The sequence below is a fragment of the Vanellus vanellus genome, assembly GCF_965231255.1.
Source record: "Vanellus vanellus genome assembly, chromosome: Z".
Classification (NCBI taxonomy): domain Eukaryota; kingdom Metazoa; phylum Chordata; class Aves; order Charadriiformes; family Charadriidae; genus Vanellus; species Vanellus vanellus.
In genome coordinates this window covers 11455391-11475471 of record NC_138908.1, presented here as the reverse complement: position 1 = coordinate 11475471, position 20081 = coordinate 11455391, and the positions used below count along the sequence as shown (strand labels likewise).

Sequence of the window (20081 nt, the reverse complement as noted above, 5' to 3'; positions counted from 1 at the left end):
ATCTGCCAGTGCAGCCTGTAGAACTATGCTAGGACTCTAAAAAGAAAAAAAAACAGCCAAATTGTTCAGTACTCAAAAAAATACTAAGGAACATGGCATGTCTGATGACACAAAAGTGCCTTTACCCATGCATAACTCTGCTTGGAACAAATGACTAAACTTCTCTTGTCCTAATCTGGTCATCACCAAACCAAAATACATTTATTGGCTATGTACACACAGGAGTTTAACTTGCAGTTAAGCTTTTGCCTGTATATTTATAAGGTCAGTGAATTTGAGGATGTGTAATTGTGAACAGAATTTACTCCAGAATATTCTGTCCAGTACCGTATTTTAAACACCCTTACTGATGTGTGATCCACTGCTTGCTTGATACAGAACCATCCTTATCTACCTGGTCCCAGACTCCAATTATGCCTGTATAAAGAAGCTCAGTATTCCCTTCAGGTGTACCTCATCTGCACGCCTGGCAGCCAGAAACTCACTCCCTTCATTTAAGTAAAATTGACCAAGTCCCCTTGGTTCATCTTTCTTCTCCTCCCTGGCCCAGAGAAAGGCCCCAGGCAGCCACAGAAAGTCATTCTTACCTCCACTCTGCCGGAAGGCACCAGATCCAGGAATTGTGATGAGCAAGGAGAAAGAAGAAATGGAAAAGACATCAGTGACACTTCATTGCCCCCTATGAGATATGGGAGTTAAGATTTCCATGCTAGGAAATGTGTCCGAGACCTGTAAGCTGTCTGAAAATGATGCAGCTTAATTCTGTCCTTATTTTGCACTTTCTTGGGGGTCAAAAAGAGTTTGGCATCGCTGGATGCTGTACGGGCATCACAAGGCTGTGCCCCCCACTTGTAGCACTGCAGGGAGCTAGGTAGGCTGTGCTGGCACGGGGAGGAGGCACTGAGCATTGGCTGAGGACCAGGACACCTTTGCCATGGGACCCCTGGGAGCTGGGACGAGGCCAAGGCAGGCTCCTGCTCAGGTCTGGGAGGCTTCTCCCCTCTTGCTCAGCTCAGGCAGCCTGGAGGACAGCAGTGCAGCTTCTCCCACCAGCCTAAAGCACCTGCCCTCCCTACTGCATTTGCAGCTCTGCTTCGTGGGGCAAAGCCTTGCCTGGGCTAAAAGCAGAAGTGGGGATGTAAAATATGGTACCAAGTGCTGAGTGTCTTATGGGCCGGAGCTTGCTGCTAGGTCTCAATGCCCACTGTAAGAAAGGGCATGGTTATTTTCTCAACAGAGCAGAAGCTGAGGCACAGAGAGAGGAGCAGATGCATGCCTGGTAAACAGCAGGAGCAGGGCTACCTGTCTGGAGTCCCAGGTAATTCCTCTTCTTCTAACTAAACCTCCCTGCCTGTCCCAAGAGGGAAGGCACAAGCTGCCACCTTTCTCTTACTGTAATAAATGCTGTCAGCTAGCTCAGACCATTGGTATTTCTCCTCTTTGGATCATCCTTTCCCCATGTGGGAGATATCCCTGGGAGCAGAGGTTACCCCAGGCAGGGTACTGCTCTGACAGAAGCCTCCCTGCTTTCTGGATGCAACCCCCTGAGGAGCCAAAGTGCTCACATAAGGTATTTTCACCTTGCTGTTAGGTGATACCAATGCTGGTTCATGGCCATGACTTCCTCCGCATGGATGAACTTACCAAGTGTGCTTCTGGGACACAAAGTACAAGAAGGCACCAAACATTCAGGAAATGACAGCTGTGCCAGTCTCCAAAGTGTAAGAACATATGAGGAAATAGCCTGGCGGAGGATGCACTTGTACTCAAATTTAGCCTCCTGCACACTATCAGCTCTCCAAGGCTTTCCCTCCTTGTCTGGAGTACTTCACACCCCTTTCCTCTCCCCCAGCAGGGTTGCTAGGACAGCAATTGCAAGGGTAAAAAATTAACACCCCCTTCTTTCCCAGCATACCTGAGACACTGATGGTTGCTGCGGCTTTTGCGGCTCCAAAAGTTTTGCTGTGTTTGTTCGTGGCGAGGCAAGTGAACAGGCCAGGTCGGGTGACGTACACCTGCAGTCTGGAGTCAACCACTCTGTCCTTGACACTTTCTGCTATAGACCCCGCAGAAACCTAAGAGAGTGAAAAGCCCAGTGCAGTGTTTCCAACAAAGGTAAACAAACAAACCAGGGAAAAATCTAATTGACCTAGTCCCAAACATTTAAATTGGCAGAGAAGGATGTAGCAAGCAGATAGAAGCGGCAGAGAGCTAAAGCTGCTGGTGTTATTTTGGTGCTTTCATAGCAGCTGACGTCAAGACAAAAGCAAATGTTGAAGGCCTCTCCTATTTCATACTTCGGCAATACTTTTGCAATTAATTTTCAGTTCCAGAGTGCTGTAGTCTCAGCTTTGGTCATTTAAATGAGTTGGCTAATTACTCCAGGACCTCTTCTGTAGATTGTTTGCCTGTTCATGCCTTAGCAAGGAAGGGCTCAAGGTGACTTTGTGGACCCTGGCTATATAGAGGGAGAAAAGAAAATAGAATCATAGAATCATAGAACGGTTTAGGTTGGAAGGGACCTTAAAGATCATCTAGTTCCAAACCCCCTGCCATGGGCAGGGACACCTTCCACTAGACCAAAATAGTTTGGAAGTTGTTGATTCTGGATTAATGTAACCACTACCACACTTCCAAAGCAGTCATGAGCAAAGCCAGAGCTCTGGCTCCAACAATTTGGCAGATATCTATCAGATTTTCTTATCTCAGACCTGGAAATATGGAAGGGGGTGCAGACCCCTTGGTGATTCAGGCCAGTTCATTTCCCAGGTAAATAAGCTTGGAGAACACTGATTTTGGCCAGTTGAGTTCAATTTCATCCTCAAGTCTTTCCTGTTCATATGGCATTCATTAAAGTAAGAGGACATGGTACATCAAGTCTCTACCTTAGAAAGGCAATAGGAAGGAGCAGCATTGTCTGAAACATCAAGTGTAATTCAAGCATGATGTGGTTGCCCATGGATCCTACCTGTGCAACCTGGCCCTAAGGACAGTGAGAATTGTCTCCCTGGATCCATCCCAGCAAAGCACTCTACCTACGCATCTGTCTGAGAGGTTACAGAGATCAATCTGACCTCCCTGGAAGTTAGTAGAAACATGATTTCAATGGGATCTCTCCCTGCTCCCAAAGGTCTTAACACCGATAATTGAAAAAGGAAGAAGGGATGCATCAGTGTTATATTACGTCTTCAGTAAGCAGATTGGTTTCTCTCTGAAAAGAAAATGCTGAAAATAATATCTTTGGTTTGCCTCACTCAAGCTCAACTTGGAGTTTTGGTGAGGGAATGTTCATGGGAAGAAATTACTAAATAACTGGACCAACACTGGTGTTGTAAGTATTGCATCGGGGATGGGTGGTATACTGGCCACTGTGCAAATGCCGAGACCAGGGATATTTTATGGCCTTATGTTGTGAAGATGGATGGGAGTTCAGGCCAGGAGATCAGAATGGACCAGGTGGATGGGAGCTCAGGGGATATTTTTTCACAAGTTCCTCTTTTGTTACAGTGCTGGTTGGATTTACATCTAGAATTTTTCTCTCCCCAGAAACTACTCAGCACTATGACGCTGCTGGGACCTTCCTGGTGGAAAGGAGGAATTTCTTTACAGGCTGCCCCTGGCTCCAGCACCTACCCAGGAGAGGTGGCCACTAGCCCTGAGCTGCTTGTGCTGATCCAGTCCTCTCTCCATCCTTGCCCCTCAGGCCTCAGGCGTACCCTGTCCTGTTATCTCCCCTACCACCAGCCCTGGGCTGTGCCTGGTGAGCATGGAGACCCAGGATTGCTCCTCCCAGCTTGGGCAGTGGGAGGAAAAGGGCACTCAGATAGCTGCAAGCAGCAGGAGCAGTACATGTGGTCGCATGCACCGTGGAAAATCACAGGTGAAAGTATGAGGTAGTTATGCCTAGGACTTCCACACCAGCTGTCTTGTTTCCTCTGCTGGGAACCTCAAGCCATTCCCTTGTGTTAATTGATTCTCTTCCCTTTTCAAATACATTCCCGGAGATTTTGTTTCCAGCAGATATTTTTTTAGCCTTTAAAATGCCACCTCAGCCACCACCCAAGCAGAGGCCTCTTCACATCTTCACTCCTTGCTCACTTACTCTTTGCAGTAAGGAAAACTACAGTTTAGGGTCCATGATGCTCTGCGGTGCACAGTGGGAGGAAAAGGAATTGTGTTTCTGTTTAGGTAGGCAAGACAGCAGCTGCATGGAGGAGTTTCCATCCTTCTCTTCAAAGGCAGCTCAATAACCTCAGCAGATTCCCACTCTTTAAACCTCAGGACAATTACAGGTCGGCATTCAGAGACTGATTCCACAGGCACGTTGCATCTTCAAATGACTCACTGTTGCTTGCTCGTGAGCCAGTCCTCAAATACAAGTGCGGAAGTCCACCCGCTTCCTGACCTGACTTTCCCAGAGACACGCTCTCATTAAGGTCTCCTTGCTATATTTAAAATGAGGCAGTCTGGAGCACCACCCTCCTGGGACTGGGCTTTGCCTTTCAGGCAGGAATGGGGCAGAGCAGATCTGACCATCCAGTCAGTGACCCCGGCAGGACCGACACATCGCTGGGAACTTAACAGAGCATGGGGCTGTGCTTCAGAACTACTGTGCCTGTGCCAGCGACCCCAGACTCCCCCAAAAGGTTTCTTTCCTAATGGGGAAGTAGTCTTGAATGAACACCCACAGCTGTCTCAAAATAATTATCGCCAGAAACTACCAAGGACCCACGAGGCTCTGTGTGGGCTGATCTGCTCCCTTTGCTGTTCTTCCTAGTGACTTCAAGGGAATATAGAAAATTAGCCATAATCATACTGGAGGACACAATGATGTTTGGAGGAGATAAGGAAGGCAAGACAGCCTGCAGAGTAGCCCAGGCTCCTTATAATGTATTTTACACATGAAAAGAGGGGATACAGAGCAGGATGGGGATAGCCTCTGAAGTAAGGAACTTGAGTATTTATTGGTCCTGTTGGACAGGTAAGTCCACAGGAATGGCCATGGCCAGCCAGTGGCCAGAGGACTTGGGGTTGTCAGAGGATCAGTGAGAAAGAGCAGAGGCAAATTGCCAGCCTGCACGTAGTGGCTGCTCCACCTGCCTCCACAGCATTACACCCTGGGGCCTACATCCTTAAAAAAACTGTTGAAAGACCACAGAGAGTATAAAACATGTCCACCACAAGCGTGTGAAGACCAGAGGAAACCCATGGCAGGCTCAGGCTGCAGACCTGCTGTGACTGTGGTGCACCGCTCGCTCCCGGGGAGGCAATATCAGGTGTCAAGCGGTTCTTCAGTTCAGCTGAAGGGAAGGCATTGCAATAGCGTACACACGGACATGAAAGCCAGATGAATTCAAAGCAGGCACCTATTTTAAATGGTCAGGATAATTAGACCATGGAACAATTTCCTGTGAGAAGCACTGGATTTGCATTTCTTGGTGTCTCCTGCTAAGGACGGTGTGGCTTTCTTGAGGGTGTGCTTCTAGCCAGGAATAAATTGGTGACATACTTCATTGTGTGATCTAGGTCAGTCTAGAAAATTTCAGATCTATTCATCTGCAAATATGCTGTGTATATTTACCGTCCCACCGGTGTTTTGCCTCCAGACAGTTTGCCTAACTACCTCAGTTTGTGATATTTTGTCAATTAAGCAATTTTGCCAAACAAGGGATTTTGCCATATTATTGTTATCACATTAGGAGAAAGGAGAGGAAAGGTAGCTGCAGAAATACTTAAACCCACGACGAAGTCCTAGAAACCCTGGCTTGGAGGAAGGTTGTAAGCATCCAAACCATTCTTCATTTCAGGCTTTCCAGACCCTATCAAATTAACCAATGCAACACCCTAGAGAAGCAGGAGAGCGTTTTGCAGAGGACAAAATTGCAGCGGGGAGGTTAGGTGGGCTCAACTTGATTGCACAGCGAGGTGCTAAGTGAGGCAGGAATAGAAACCACGGGTGCTGGCTCCCAGCCCCACATTTTAATCCCTGGGCTGTGCTTCTGGATGATAGCAGCCCTCTGGGCCAAAAAAGCATGAAAAAAGAGGAACTTACAGCTTTCCCATTTTCCAGCCAGGTGACGGTGGGGACTGGAAGGCCGCTTGCCGCACACCGCAATGTCACCACAGACCCAAAGGTGATGTTTTGCGATTCAGGAGCCTTCAGGATTCTAGCAAAAACTGCAGAAAACAAAGGTGCTAGTTGAACAGCAATGTAAAGCTGAAGCTATGCTGGCATGGAGATGCTTCTTCTCCAACAGGTCTTGAAATAAGCCACAGTCCCACGAACAAAAGCAGAGCATAGCACAGGTTTCCCAGTGAGTGACAGTCTTGGGAGAGGGACAAGGAAGAAACAGAAAGTGATCGGTGTGGTTATGATCTGGACTTTACAGACCAAAATTTTACCCCTGGAAATTTCTACATTGTCCAAGTTCAACGCCTCAGAGGAGGTAACATGCAAAAAACCAAAACTCATTGGTAGCATGCAGATGGGACAGCTTACAGCAAATACGTAGCGAGTTACGATGCTGCCCTGCCAAGGGTGACCACATGTGAAACTTGTTCAAAACCATCAAGGGAGACCACCAGCATGGTCACATACCATGAAGGTTAACAGTCAGATAAGTTCCTCAGTGTGATCGCCGTGATTAGGACTCACCAGGGAGAGCCGCAAACCCCAGCATTTTCCATGCCACGACAACCTGCCCTAAGGGGAGAGAGTCTAACATCAAGTTACAGGGGAATTGCTGGCAAAGACTTTGGGAAGCTGAGAATGCAGTGTGAAAGCAGGTTTTTAAAGTGACTTCTCATTTCTACTGCTCTTGCTTCTTTTGTGGCAATGTGGTTACTGGGTAGTTTGAAGATAAGCAAGATAAGCATCTCCCTGCCCCAAGAATTTTATTTTTGGGGGGAGTGGGAGGGTGAAAAGAAGAACGGGATTATTTTTGCTGAAAATTTATTTCAATCCAGAAACACAACTCTGATGGCCTGCACAAGCTGTATTTCAGCTGCTGTACTTGGACCACATTGAGGAAAGCAGAGAAGAGAGACATTTCCCATGCGGAACATTTGAGTTTTCACGCAAAATTTTTAATGGAGATGCCTGAATGTCTGTGCAGAAGCAGGCTGAATAGTTCTGTGCCATTTCTTACTCCAATTTCTCATGCTTAGTGAGTAATGCTCTCTCTCTACCTTCTGGGCTGCACAGCAATGACTGAAAGTCTCCATCAGAAATTTTAGTAAGCTGGCGAGTTTCTCTTGTAGTTCTCAGACAAGCCTGATACCTTGTTAGCGACTTTTGCTATCTGTATGGTCCCCCTTACGAACATATCTGATCATGTCACAGTCTTCTGTGTCTCTGTTTGCCCAACGCAGCTCTGTGCACTGGTCACTGGTTGCTCCGAGTTGGAGACCTCCAATGCAGACCAAATAGGAGACCAACAAGGGTCCCTGCAGAAACTGAACATCTGTCCCTGCCATTTGGGATGGGAAGGCTTCATCTGCAAATTTGTGTTGGAATAAAAAAAGTGTATGCTTTCCACAGTCCTTCCACCCAGTCTTGGCCTGGGAAGGGGCTGAGATTTGTGTTAACAAACAGCCTAAACCCAGCTTTTGCTCATGAATAGGTATGATTAAGATTAGATGTAATGTCAGTGAAATGAAAAGGGTGGAAGGATATGTATTATATTCAGCTTCTTAATTCCTCTGTGGTGTCCGAGCAGGACCTCACTGTCAATGATCTCTGCCACTTGTTTAAAGTCAAAGCAGAGCAGCATCGGGGCTCCTGCGTCCCCCCTGCCCCTCAGCAAGGCAGCAGGTACGAAGCTCCACCGCTAACGAGGAAAGCTGCAGTCGCTGGCCAGGGACTTTCCTGACGAATAATAAGCAAAATGAAACTTTTGCCTGAAGTTTCACTTCAGGCCATTAACACCAGATGGTTATGAATTCAGCCCCGAGAGCCCCGGGCCAAGCTCATAATTACTTTTATACTTCGTTCGGAGAAATACTAAACTTCTGGGCCTGTCCCCTGGCAGCAGTTACGTGCACATGGCTCCCGCTGAAGCCAGCGCGTTAGCTCCCACAGCCAGAATACAGCCCTTAGTGCTTTTCTCATGCTGCTGTTGGTTTCTCAGTGTGCTGCTGGGACCTCGCCCGCCGGACAACGCTGCTGCTCGCATCCTGCCTAGCTTAATTAATACCAAAATGATGAATTAACAGCACCCCATCAGACGGTGCCAGGCACAGGCGCCTATGCCCTCCTCTGTACCGGCTGCTCTCCCAAAATCTGCGAGGATCTTTCAGCCAGGAGGAAAAAAGGCACGCTTTGAAAATGACGGCAGTGGGACAGGCAGAGAGCAAAGCCACAGCGAGTGCAGCGGCTCATGCGGCGCACGCACAGTGCCTGCGGGGAGGGCAGAAAGCTGCACCCCATTCCCGTGGGACCCTCAGCCACCACTGATCACAGCACTTGCTTTAGTAGCCCAGCACACTGATGGCGTGAGAGCTCGTCCGCCAGCATAGGGAAGGCAAAGGGTCAGGCCATTCGAGCCTAGAACACCAAATACAGGGGTAAAAAAAATCGCCAGCCACATCTGCTAAGCATTCACAAGTTTCTCGTGGAAAGTACTGCAGGTGTATTATCTAGCACGGGGAGGGATGGCTAAATAAAAGTGGACCTATAAGGAAATAAGCTGATTTCCAAAGTGTGGAAGAATGGAAGCTCCTGCTGCCCCCAGTGCCGCTGTTGAGCATTTCGAGGACTTTCAAAATTGAAGTTACAGATTTAATACTTTAAGATTTCAAGTACTTATATTTGTATGCTTTTTAAAAGTATTTCACTTAAAGTTTAGCTATTTAACTTAAGTACTTAGCTCTAGATACCGTAAATAGAATAACCTGGTTTTTTTTTCACATTATTTTATTTTTAAGTGAGAAATGCGCTGGGACAAGGACTGGACTGCCCCGGTCCTGATGAACTTTGGGGTGCCACTGACTGGCACATCCAAGGACACATTTTCCAAAGGGCTCTTCATCGCTTTGGGAAACAGCGTTAAAAAAAATAGCATCAGCTATTTCTCAGCCCCATCATCTACAGGTGGATGATTGACACACTGCTGTTGCCAGCAGACTTGGGTGCTGTGGGAAAGCCAGGACGGGTTGTGTGAGAACAGCCAGTGTCACCTTCCACCAGTGCAAAGCGGGGCAGGACCACCAGGATGAGCTCAAGGTCTCTTTTGGCAACTGCATCAGCAAGGAAATCTGTACTGCAGCTAAATGGAGGAACCCAGCCCCTAAAACTATGACTTTTTTTTCCCCCGCCGTATTACCCAAAGAAAGAAAAGAGGCAAAAGCAAGGAAGAAATGGCAAACCCAAAGGTGCCAATCTAAGCAACTGGTGGGGAGAGGCGGGTGAAAGGCAGGAAGAGAAAGGAACAGGAAATGGCAGTAAGTGTTTGTAAAATTCATGTTATTTGATGGGCTCAGGACATGGTTTTGTTTTCATTTTGCCTCAGAGTGAAAATTCCCAACAATCAGGTGATTTTTAACACCTCTGTTACTTTCCCTCCTTTTCCAGATCCTCCCGGAACTGGATTTTGACAGGACTTTTGCCTGTTTAGCTACATCACCACAAGGTTAACAACATTCATGTCAAGACCCCCAGGCTCTCAGCATGGGATTTACCCAAAGGCATGACAAAAACCAGTTTTGGAAGGCGGGCTAAAAGGGCTTCATTTATTTCTTTATTTAAGTGGAAAATAAAACAGAGGAGCTGGAAATGAAATCCAGCTAGCTAAAAGCCAAGCCAGCACGTTAAGTTTCACTCCCAAGCCCCCTAATAAATGTCCTTTCTTTTACAGCCCAGCTAAATGATGTGCTGTGAACTGTAGGGCTTGCTAGGAGGTATCTGCACTGTGGCCAGCTGCTCTCGTTTCTGAGAATTAGGTAACATCATCCAGTCCAAACAGTAGGGCTTTAATTCAGTCACGAAATTTTTATACTATAAAAAGATTAAAGCAGGGTCCCTCCCCCAACCCCCAGTTTGAACGGCTAACTCTTTCCAGGTGACTTTGTTTTCCCATCGCCTTTGACTGATCTGTGTTTCATTTCCAGGGTTTGGGGCCCGATCCTTCAGTCCTGGCAGATGCCTGCCCCCTGACGGGGTAAGGCCAGGTTTTTTGTTAAAGCAGGCTGGATTGGGCCACTGGAATCCAGGCAGCCACCTGGGTGGCCTGGGGCCATGCTGCTGCTTCCAGGAAAGGACAAAGCGATACCCAGAGCTCACAGAAAACCCACTGCAAGAGGATGACCCCTTTTAGGCAGGGTTTCATAAGACTTAATGCTGGCTTTGATGCACCAAGCCCAGTCAAGCACTGGTTTTGGGGTGGGTTTATTGTTTTGCAAAGCATCCACTGGCTTTGGTGAACCTTGACTTTCAGGGAACACGAGCAACATTTGCCGATGTACGTGAATCAACCCAGCCCATCAACATCCACATGTACTCATGTCCAAGAGCTTGTTGTTAATCTTGGCATACTGTGAAGAATACCTGATAGTTCAAACCGAGATAAGGCCACTGAGAGCTAAACTTGTGTTAGCAACCACCTGGTGACAGTGGGTGCACTCTACCTTCCCACCGCAGTCTCAGCCCAGTCTAACACGTGAGCCAGACCGGGTGCGTCCATCCTGCCAGACAGTGGATCTAAACGTGCTCCGCTTTCCCTGAATATTTTGCTTTTATCATGAAAATTGGCCTTTGGGGTCATTAGGGCCAGGTCTTGCACTGAAAATTTTTTCCAGCTGAGCTGCAAAACACAGCTCCTATGTGCAAGGGGCATTTTCCTCTGGTACAGCCGGTGCTGTGTTGAGAACTGATGTGTCTACATTGCTGGGGGAATTGCTAAGCTGCACAGCGCCTAGGAAACTTTCCTGATATAAATATCCTGGCAAAGCCTTTGTGCTGTGTACTATTCATGTGTAAGCATTTAGGAGCTAAACTGCAAGCATTTTTTTGCTTGCATTTGCCAATGTTTCCATAGCTCTTTCATACCTGAAGCGTGACAGATTGAAATGACTCCTTCTCTACAGAGGAGTTCTCCGAGCTTGGACTGTGCTTACTAATCCGTAAAAAATCATTTATGCTTGCCACCTATATGCTCTGAAGAACCATAAACTTGTGCCAATGTGTTTGCAATCTTTTGCCAGTGAGAAGTCCAGTCGTCTAAATCCTCATTCAGATTCATTCATCTCACATCCATTCACTCTTCCTGACAAGTCCAAATCAGACAGTCAAGGAGAGGTAATGGTGAGAGATGAGGGGAGGTCTGACAAATACGTTTATAAACACATAGAAAGCTGCAGCCTTTGCATTTTCTGACATTTCAAATTAATCAGTGTAAAATCCCAACAATTCTTGAAATACCAAGGCTTAGAACAGGCCGCACATCGTGCTCATGGATCAGCGATCGCAGAGGCAGCCGCGCCGAGCTGTGTGCACCAGCTAGCAGCATGCCGGGAGACAGGGATGAACACGCAAGGCACAGTCTCCGCAGCTGAACACGGTGGGACCAAATCCCAGCTTGGAGAACAAACAAATTCTTCAGTAAGCACGGTCAGCAACTCCTCTGGCAGCGGCACCGATGGGCTCTGCGTATGGCTTACCACACGCCTCCGTACGGGAACAGCTCACATACCTTTGCCACAGCTCAAGGTGTGCTGTCACCTTCCCAACCCCTTCCAAAACTGCTGGGTTAATAATTAAATCCCAAGATAACTGCAAGGTCAATTTCACTTTGATCTCTGAGTATTTCTTATCAAAACTGCAAATTTATCTTTTTGCAAGCCTACCAAATAATCACAAAGAGGAGCAAAATGCCACAGGCAAAGCTGATAAGAGACACTTCCACTTAACTCCATCAACTTGCTTACCTATTTTTATTTAATCCCTGTCCAAATATGCTTGTTGCCAGAGAACCACGTGTATACAGATTATCAAAAGAAAAAAAAATATATGAATGCAGTAGAAAATGCACACAACCACCGTATTATTTCTTGACAGCACTGCTAGATGTGGGCCCCTGAAGAGCATGCTGCACAAGCACTGTAAGCAAGCAGCACTTCATCATCTGCCCGCCCCTCACCTGGTTATGGTAATCTGGGAGGAGAGCCCCCCAGTGCATTTGAAATACCAATGTTTCGTGCAAAACCTCAAAATCTCCAACCTCTTCTGGCTCCTGACACATAATTTGGGAGGTTTGGGGCTTGCAGCAGTTCTGACACTTCATGCAGCACAGGCCAGGCAGCAGAGCAATACACAGACACTCAACCTGCAACCTGAGGCTGGAAGATCTCAACATCACTGTGGAAGTGAGATGGAGAAAACCACATCATCTCCATCCTCAAGCATATGCCTTCAAATTCTAAGCTCCGGTGTCTAATATCAAAGCAAGTTTCTCTTAGCAAGGCAATAGATTTTCAAGGTAGCCTTATTCTAGGGTGAGCTCCAAGATTTATGGATGTTAGGACAATTTGCATCAGCAGAAGGACTCATATAATGATAAATGCATCAGCCAGCACAGGAACTTCGCGGCTATGAAAGACTTTGCATTGCATGTAGATGTCTCTGGAATCCTAAAAGCAGACCTTGCAAATATGCAAAGCTATAATAACCAGGAGTAAAATGTAAATAGATAGCTTGTATCCTGTGTAACTATATAAAACCTGTTCTGTACAAGTGTTCATTTCTATATACAGAGCAAACACCAGATTCAAGGACAAGTGAGGATAATGTGTTCAAATTACTTCCCAAGGAAATGAATAAGGAAATTCTTTTCATGTCAGTACTAGTCTTGTGTATGTGTTTGGTTTCTTTGAAGGAAAGACCCTTCTGAACCTCCCTGTGCTCTAGCTTTTCTGCAGTACGGAGACACATCATGTGCCATTTTACTCTGCCATCACCCATTACTGTGTGTGAGACTGGAGAAAAAGTTCCCAGTCTCCTGAGTCAGAGAGCGACTCTTTCGTTCATTCCAGTCATGATCACAACCCATCAAGACCAGTCTGCCTGCATGTACTGAAATCTCCACAGCTGCACACAAGTCTCCCTCTCTCCCACTTTCAGGAGTGGACCAGGCAATTATGGGGAATCCCTGAGATGATACCCAAAACTGAGATAAGCCCTGCAGCGTCCTGTCATCTGGTTTCCACCAGTGGGTAACAACAGTGCCATAAATTTCATTACATGCCATGTGAAAAGTACTTCCTTTCATCTATTTTAAAGTTCTGCTAGCAGTAGCTGCTAGGCTGTTTCTTGTTTTGGGGCGATAGCAAGTAGTCAGTTCCCTACTCACCTTATCCACCATGCGTGCTTGGTTTTCAATACTGAAAACTCTGTTAATGCCTCATAATACAGAGATCCACCTTCATTGCCTATTCTTTTCTGGGAGGGGCTGCCTGGGGCTGCATTCAATTTCAGAAATGTGAGGGGTCCATTCCTACACAGAGCAGCCCAACTGTAGATATTTTCTGTTCCACGATATAGGCACACACACTCTAGAAATATTGTGTGACACCAGAACTGGCATTAGTGCTAGAAGTAAAATCTAGAGTTGTACAGTTTGGAAGAGTCAGTTACAGTGGAAAATAAGAGTGAGGCTTTCACCTCCACCAAGGCTACCTGAATGAGAAAGATGGAAGGGTTCCTTGGAAGATAGAAGGCATCAGCTGCAGAAAAAATGGTATTGGTCCACAGACAACTTACCAAAACTAGACTTTTAAATAGATTCTTTAAAATTTCCAGGTTGCCTTCAAAACCTTTCTTTCTGTATCTTCAGCCCCAGCTCTATCTTGGTTTCTCCATGTGAAAAGGTAGTCACTTCAGGACAGTTGTCTCAGTTTACTCTGGCCCCCTTTATCTGATAGCTATGGATATTCTTTATCCTCGACTCTGTTGTGCAGGAAGAACATGCTACCTAGCTACCCAACACAGTTTACAAGCCAGAGGGATTTTGTCCACAATATTTACTTTTTTTCTTAAAACCACAGTTCATGCAATGATGTGAGAAATTCATACATTTTTTTAAGTGCCTTTCCAAACTCTTTGTTAGAGGAAAGAGGTTTTTGCAAAAGGAAATAGCAGGCTTAAATGCCCATTAAAGAAGAATTGCCGTGTATGCCTTGTCAGAAACCTCATGCTCCCAGGAGGCCTGCTTCGCATCTCCTCAGTGCAGGAAGCCACCCCATGACAATTACTCAAAGGCAGGATACACCTCATGCCTCTGTCACAGCAGAGCAAGCCTAGGGAATAAACTGAATAGTTCCCGTTTGTTTGTTCATTTGCTGAAGGTCTGGGGCTGTTTTCTTTCTCCTGCGGCTTGCCCTGTTACTCTGTAATTAGGGCTATGGTCATATCTGCAGCATCTGAGAACTTCGGGATGACTATGGTGAACGCAGTAGGTAGGAGGAGATTTAATGAGATATTCTGGGATTTCAGTTACACCCATGCCACCCTGCTGAGGCCTGTCAATTACTTTGGTGTAATTACAGGCAAGCTCAGTACTATTTTCTTTCCTTATAATGCTTCCTCCCCCTAAACGTTTTGGAATTTTTAACATCAACCTGCACCGTTCACCATATACTGCCATAGGACACTGCCAGCAGGTACGTACACCAGCATCACTGTGTATAGGGAAGGCAATCCTTTCCCAGGGTTTCTGCCTCTGCTCATAGCAGAGCCAAACGCTCTTCATCAGTGTCACTATCAGAATTTCTCTGAGGAAATCTTTACCAGCACTTAAATGCAAAACTGCAAGCTTCCTTGTCAGTCTGCTATTTGGCAATCCATCTCACCCAAAACATCCTACCTCAGAAGATGGCACCGATAAAAATTCAGATTCCCTGTGGATAGCTGATCTATGGGCAAGGTGGCAAGAGTCAGGGTAACAGTGCTGACTGGCTGCTTTGGTGGTCTCTTGGTATCTCCCTTTCCTATTCTGTCCACACCAAGTACAGGCGTGTTGACACAAAACTGTAGAAATCTTTCTGGATGGCACATCTGGAGTCAGTTTTCATTTGAAATGGGGCCCATCACTGGCATGTCGTCCATCCAAATTGATAGATTAGCTGGACTAAACACATGCTTTCATTCTTGTTACTTGAATTATGGTGTGACTTTCTTGTCTTTTGATTTATCTGTGATGCAGATTTGTCCCCAGGCTACATAGGAGGTCGACAAAACAGCTGAAGGAAGCTAATGCTTTACACTTCATGGGCATAGTCTGTTAACCAGATAGCAAGGCACTGCTTTCTATTGTCATCTAGCCTGCTGTCCCCTTACTGCCACCAAGAATTAGGCAAAATGTTTTAAAAAAATCGAAATAAAAAAATATACTGAATCTACCCAAGTCCTGGCAGATCCATCCCTCTGAAGGGATGATTCTCCAAGGAAAACCTTCCTATTTTTAAGGCTAAGGCAGTTCTCACAAGTGGCTTATAGGGGAACATTTTTGTGGCCTGTGGCAGGGTATTATTTTAGTAGCTAGTAATAAGCAATAAACTGTGGGCAGGAAAAGACTTCTATCTACCAGAGTTGGAACGCAAAAACAAACAACATCTAAGTCAGGGGAGCATGAGGAGTGTTGCCTTTTCCCCTTTTTTTTATTTGTTTGCTTGGTGTGCTGTCACATAGTAGCACAGAAGGAAGTGGAGCAGTAACACTCCAACAGAGGGGTGAATGAAACTGCCTGGGTAAAGATAGGATCAGTAGCCCCCACCAGTGCCCTATTCAGCCAATTGGAAACTGCAGGGAAGATTTGATCCAAAAATGTTATTAAATCCATGGAGAATCCAGTTAGTTTCTTGGTGAGCACACTAGATCTTCCAGCACTTGTCCTAGCTAATTTGTTTGTTTGTTTCCTCACAGATTTATGATTGCTAGTTTCTAGACATGCTTTTGTATAGTGATGACTTCAAAACTAAACCTTATCGCACACTATACTCCCAAACTCCTGAATTCCACAACTCTCTGGTGCCACAGGCTGGAGATCGAGCTTAACTTCATGTAAAACACAAGATGGAGGTGCATCTAACTCAGTGCACAACCAACAGGACCCTCTATGTACTCTTTCCTTTCACATTACAGTCCATGGCCTTTTTCTTCCTTGATCAAGATTAAAACTGCATCACTGTGCAAACTGGGAACATCAGAGGTTTCACTGGCTGGGTGCAATACCTAGAAAGGCACAACAGGAAGATTGTTCTTCATCCCCAGGGAAATAAAAACATTTTTTTTCAGGAGTTCTGCACACAAAGTACTGGTACACAAGGCTAAAAACCACAGTAGACAATTCAGACTCTCTTCCCTCAACAGAGGACTTCCACGCATGTGCTTCTGTTGGAATGGAAGGACACCTCCCAGGAGAACCTTCTACCTTCATTTGTGTTACTGCCTAATCCACCACAATACTTCATACATTTTAATGGCAATAACTCCATTCATTTCCAGAAAATGCTTTTTCCATAGTTGAAGCAAAAATAAGGCTGATAAAGAAACATGTGGTTTATAGCTTTATGCCTCATCTATAAACAGCTGTTACTTCTGGCCCATAAGCAATTCATGGTCAACTTTTCAATTTCTTTTTTACTTTTTTGCTTTGAAGAATGAAGAACATATAGGACAGCAGCCCATTCTACCGGTTCATAAAGTGGCACATTCCTTCCCCCAAAGAGAGAAGGAAACATTCTCCAAAACAGAGCAAAAAACTCTGACAGAACACAGAGCCCAGGTCAGGTGATCAAGCCTGTAAGTCATCAAGAAATGTGTTGCTTTACCACTATCTTGCAATAGACACTTCTTATTTGATGCAGGAGTTGTTTGTACTTTGAGTATTGTCTATAAGCACTACATCTGAAAAGACAGTGAGAGATTAAAGCAAAAACATCCAGTGGAACTGATTTCGCATATTAAAAAAAAAACTACCAGGCAGCTTCTGTCTGTGTCTGAGTGACAAGCATGATCATAACAGGAATATTCCCATGCCTCTCACCAGGCAAGAGCTCATGGCTTTAAATTTATTCTTTCAATGTCATACAATTTATACATAATGGGGTATGGAGAATAACGTTGTTACACATGTCAAGCCATGGGGACTGCAGAGGGTGCACGGTTTTAGGCAGAAAGCCCAGAATCTGAACCTGATGAGCTCTTGCATGGCTTTTGCTGAACTGGTCCTATTAATGGACCAGATCAATGTCACTGCAAATAGAAATGAAAACCAAAATTCCTCCTGTTCTACAGCCTATGTTACATAAACAGCTGTCCAATGCATGAAGGAAAAAACAGATGAATGTCTCACTAATGCTGCCTGTCATGCAAACCCTACAGATTTCAAATGCTCAGATAAGGGCCAAGAAATGCATTCTTGGCACAGCCTAAAAGTCTATACCCTGCCCTCAACTTTCACTGACGTCAATGGGAATTTTTTGCAGTTGAGGACAACTCTTAACATTACTGAAGGCAATAGCTGCTCTCCCATTATTTCCAAAGAAGTTATCTTCAGGTAAAACCGGACAGAACATCTTAGCCATCTCAGCCAACATCTTGTCAATAAACTTCAGCCTTCAGACATCTGTGTACACTGCCGATCAGGTAAGCCAGCAAATGCTTCTATTCCACCATAGTCCTGAACCTTCGATTCACCCAGGAACTTTTCAGCCACAGATTCACTTTGGGTATCAGTACAGCAATCAACAGGAAATTTGTATAAATCCTTTGGCAAGGTACCGCTTCACTGAGTATATAAATGCTCTTCTCTTCTAGAGTTAGCAGAAGTGTTCGTTATCAAAACTGATAATGTAGCAATTAAACAGCTAGTTAGGAAAATGCTTAAGATGATAGAAAATGAATACAAAACTGCAGGTCAGAAATGTTGTTTCCAGGAAATTAAAAACACATTTCTTGGCAAATGGCCAAGATTGTAAAATTAGTGTGCAACCTTCCTTCAGCAGGAGGGCTGCCTACCTGCATGGTTGCTCACTTGGGTCTCTTGGCCAGCTCTTGCCTCCTATGTTCCTTCCCCATCCCTCATCTCCTGTGCCTGCTCCCTTGTGTCAAATCAAGGGGACGCCCCATGCTCTGCTTCTCTTCCTGACAGCCTCCAGGCACCCTGGGCAGCCTTTTGGTGAGGGAAGCACTGTCTGTGGGCTCGGCACAGTTCCTGATGGAAATGTTGGCTCTTCCCAAAGACCCAGCAGTCAGGTCTGCTGTGATCCCATTTCCACCCCTAAAGGATTATGCCATTTAAGGAGAGAATCTGTTTCACCATCACATGTCCAAATTCATGTGGGTTTGTCCCAAACTCGGGGAAAAACACAGTCCAAAAGGACAGGCTTTTTTCAACCCTTGTAATTAAAATCCTGAGCCAGTTCTGGACACTAAAGCTCATTAACTGATTAGAGTTCACTAGTTCATCACCTGAACTCTGGTGCCTCAAATATGCCCTGGGAGAGGAAGCAGGCTGTGCTGGCTGGGGACCAGTCCATGCAGGGGGAAGCACCCAGAGGATCCTCATCTTCCTTCCATTCACTGCTGAAAATCAGGAACAACTGAAAAATCCATTCCACTAAGAAAGACCTATCCTGCTTTCTTTTTCCTGACAAGAACTGCACCTGAATATTCACCTAAAATTGTTCTTCAAGTTATTTCAGCTTTGCTTTAAAAATAATAAAGCTTTAAAAATACTAAAGTAATGAATAGAGGCAAGTATTATAAATGGTGAGAAGAGCCGACAAGAAATGGAGAAAAAATATTTGGAAAATCAAAATAGCAGCACTTTTCAAACTGTTTTACCCTGGACCGCTGAAACCAGACAAGAAGACTGTGAGGCACCTCAGTGGTGTAAATGCTTAGGCCAAGATTATAATCCGTTTGAATGATCAGATCCATCATAGATAATTTTACATATAGAAGACTTGCTGTCGTTTCTGGGCCCAGCTTCAGCAAGTTATTTAAGCACATGCCTGACCTTAAATGTGTTAAGGAGCCTGACTACATGCAGGAGGCAGAGGGTCAATCTTTCAAGAAGCTAGATAAATCTGCATTTTGAACAGTGCCTGAAACTAATTTCAGGACTAATGCTGAGCTCATTAAAATGGAAGCTCTCAACAGAAAATTAGAAACCTCTTTCAGAAATCAGGACCCGCCTGATCTAGATTTAGCTAGGCATAAATATTTGCACTGGTCTTTGAACAGGCATTTGCTTCGGGATTAAATATTCATAGTTAACCAGCCATGCTTAGTCATTTTATTTTAATATTAAGCCACACTATGCAGTTTAGTAACTCCAGTGAATGGTAGCACGAAGGTTTAAGGAAAAATTTTGTAGTGTTATTACAGAGAAGCTACAAACAGCCTATTTTCATAAGTTTTCTGAACATAGTAAATGCTCAAAGAAGACTGACTGAAGTGTGATTTTGCTGCATCGAGTAATTTTAGATTATTATTTACTTGGAGATATTTTAAAAAGCTGGTACTAAGGGGGTAGGAGGGGGACAAGGGGAGGGGTGCTAAAAATAATGATAAAGAGGTGCATGAGGGGGATGCATGTGTGTGCCCATACCTGCGTGCACACACAGGTATGTGCAGAAGTGTGTATGCTAAATATCCATGAGAATTAATTTAAAATACTGAGAAGGGAAGGGATCTGTATACACAGCAAGCTGTAGTCAGGATTATTATCTTTGGATTTTGGAAGCCAAAAAAGTAAAACAAACATGTATTGGTCTAGTTTGGGTGGCAGCCTGAAACGAGGTATATTATATGGGTGCCCTACCAGAGAAAAAAAGGCCAGTCTGGAGAACAGCATTGCTTTGTTCACCCAACACATGAATGGAACATGAGGGGATAGTTTGTGTGGGAGCACTGAGCTCCCATTGATTAATTAAGAACTAATCTTCCTCGTTTTAAAAAGAGCATACACAGGCTCTCCTTTGGTAGTAGGATATTTGTGGATTATTTTGTCATTCCTTGAATTAACAGGCGGCTGCATAACTCTGGAGACAGGGACAAAACAAGATATCAACCTTAGCAGCCC

The 20081-nt window shown here is 45.2% G+C and overlaps 1 protein-coding gene across 1 annotated transcript in view; it reads right to left on the bottom strand.

Annotated features, from left to right (window-relative positions):
• Positions 1–20081, bottom strand: part of MUSK (muscle associated receptor tyrosine kinase) — a gene marked incomplete at both ends in the record, with an annotated part of 53435 nt that overhangs the window by 21782 nt on the left and 11572 nt on the right. The window contains 3 exons of the mRNA XM_082497137.1: positions 588–594; positions 1916–2075; positions 6053–6177. Of these exons, the coding sequence (XP_082353263.1) occupies positions 588–594; positions 1916–2075; positions 6053–6177 (292 nt within the window). The remainder of the gene's footprint in view (positions 1–587; positions 595–1915; positions 2076–6052; positions 6178–20081) is intronic.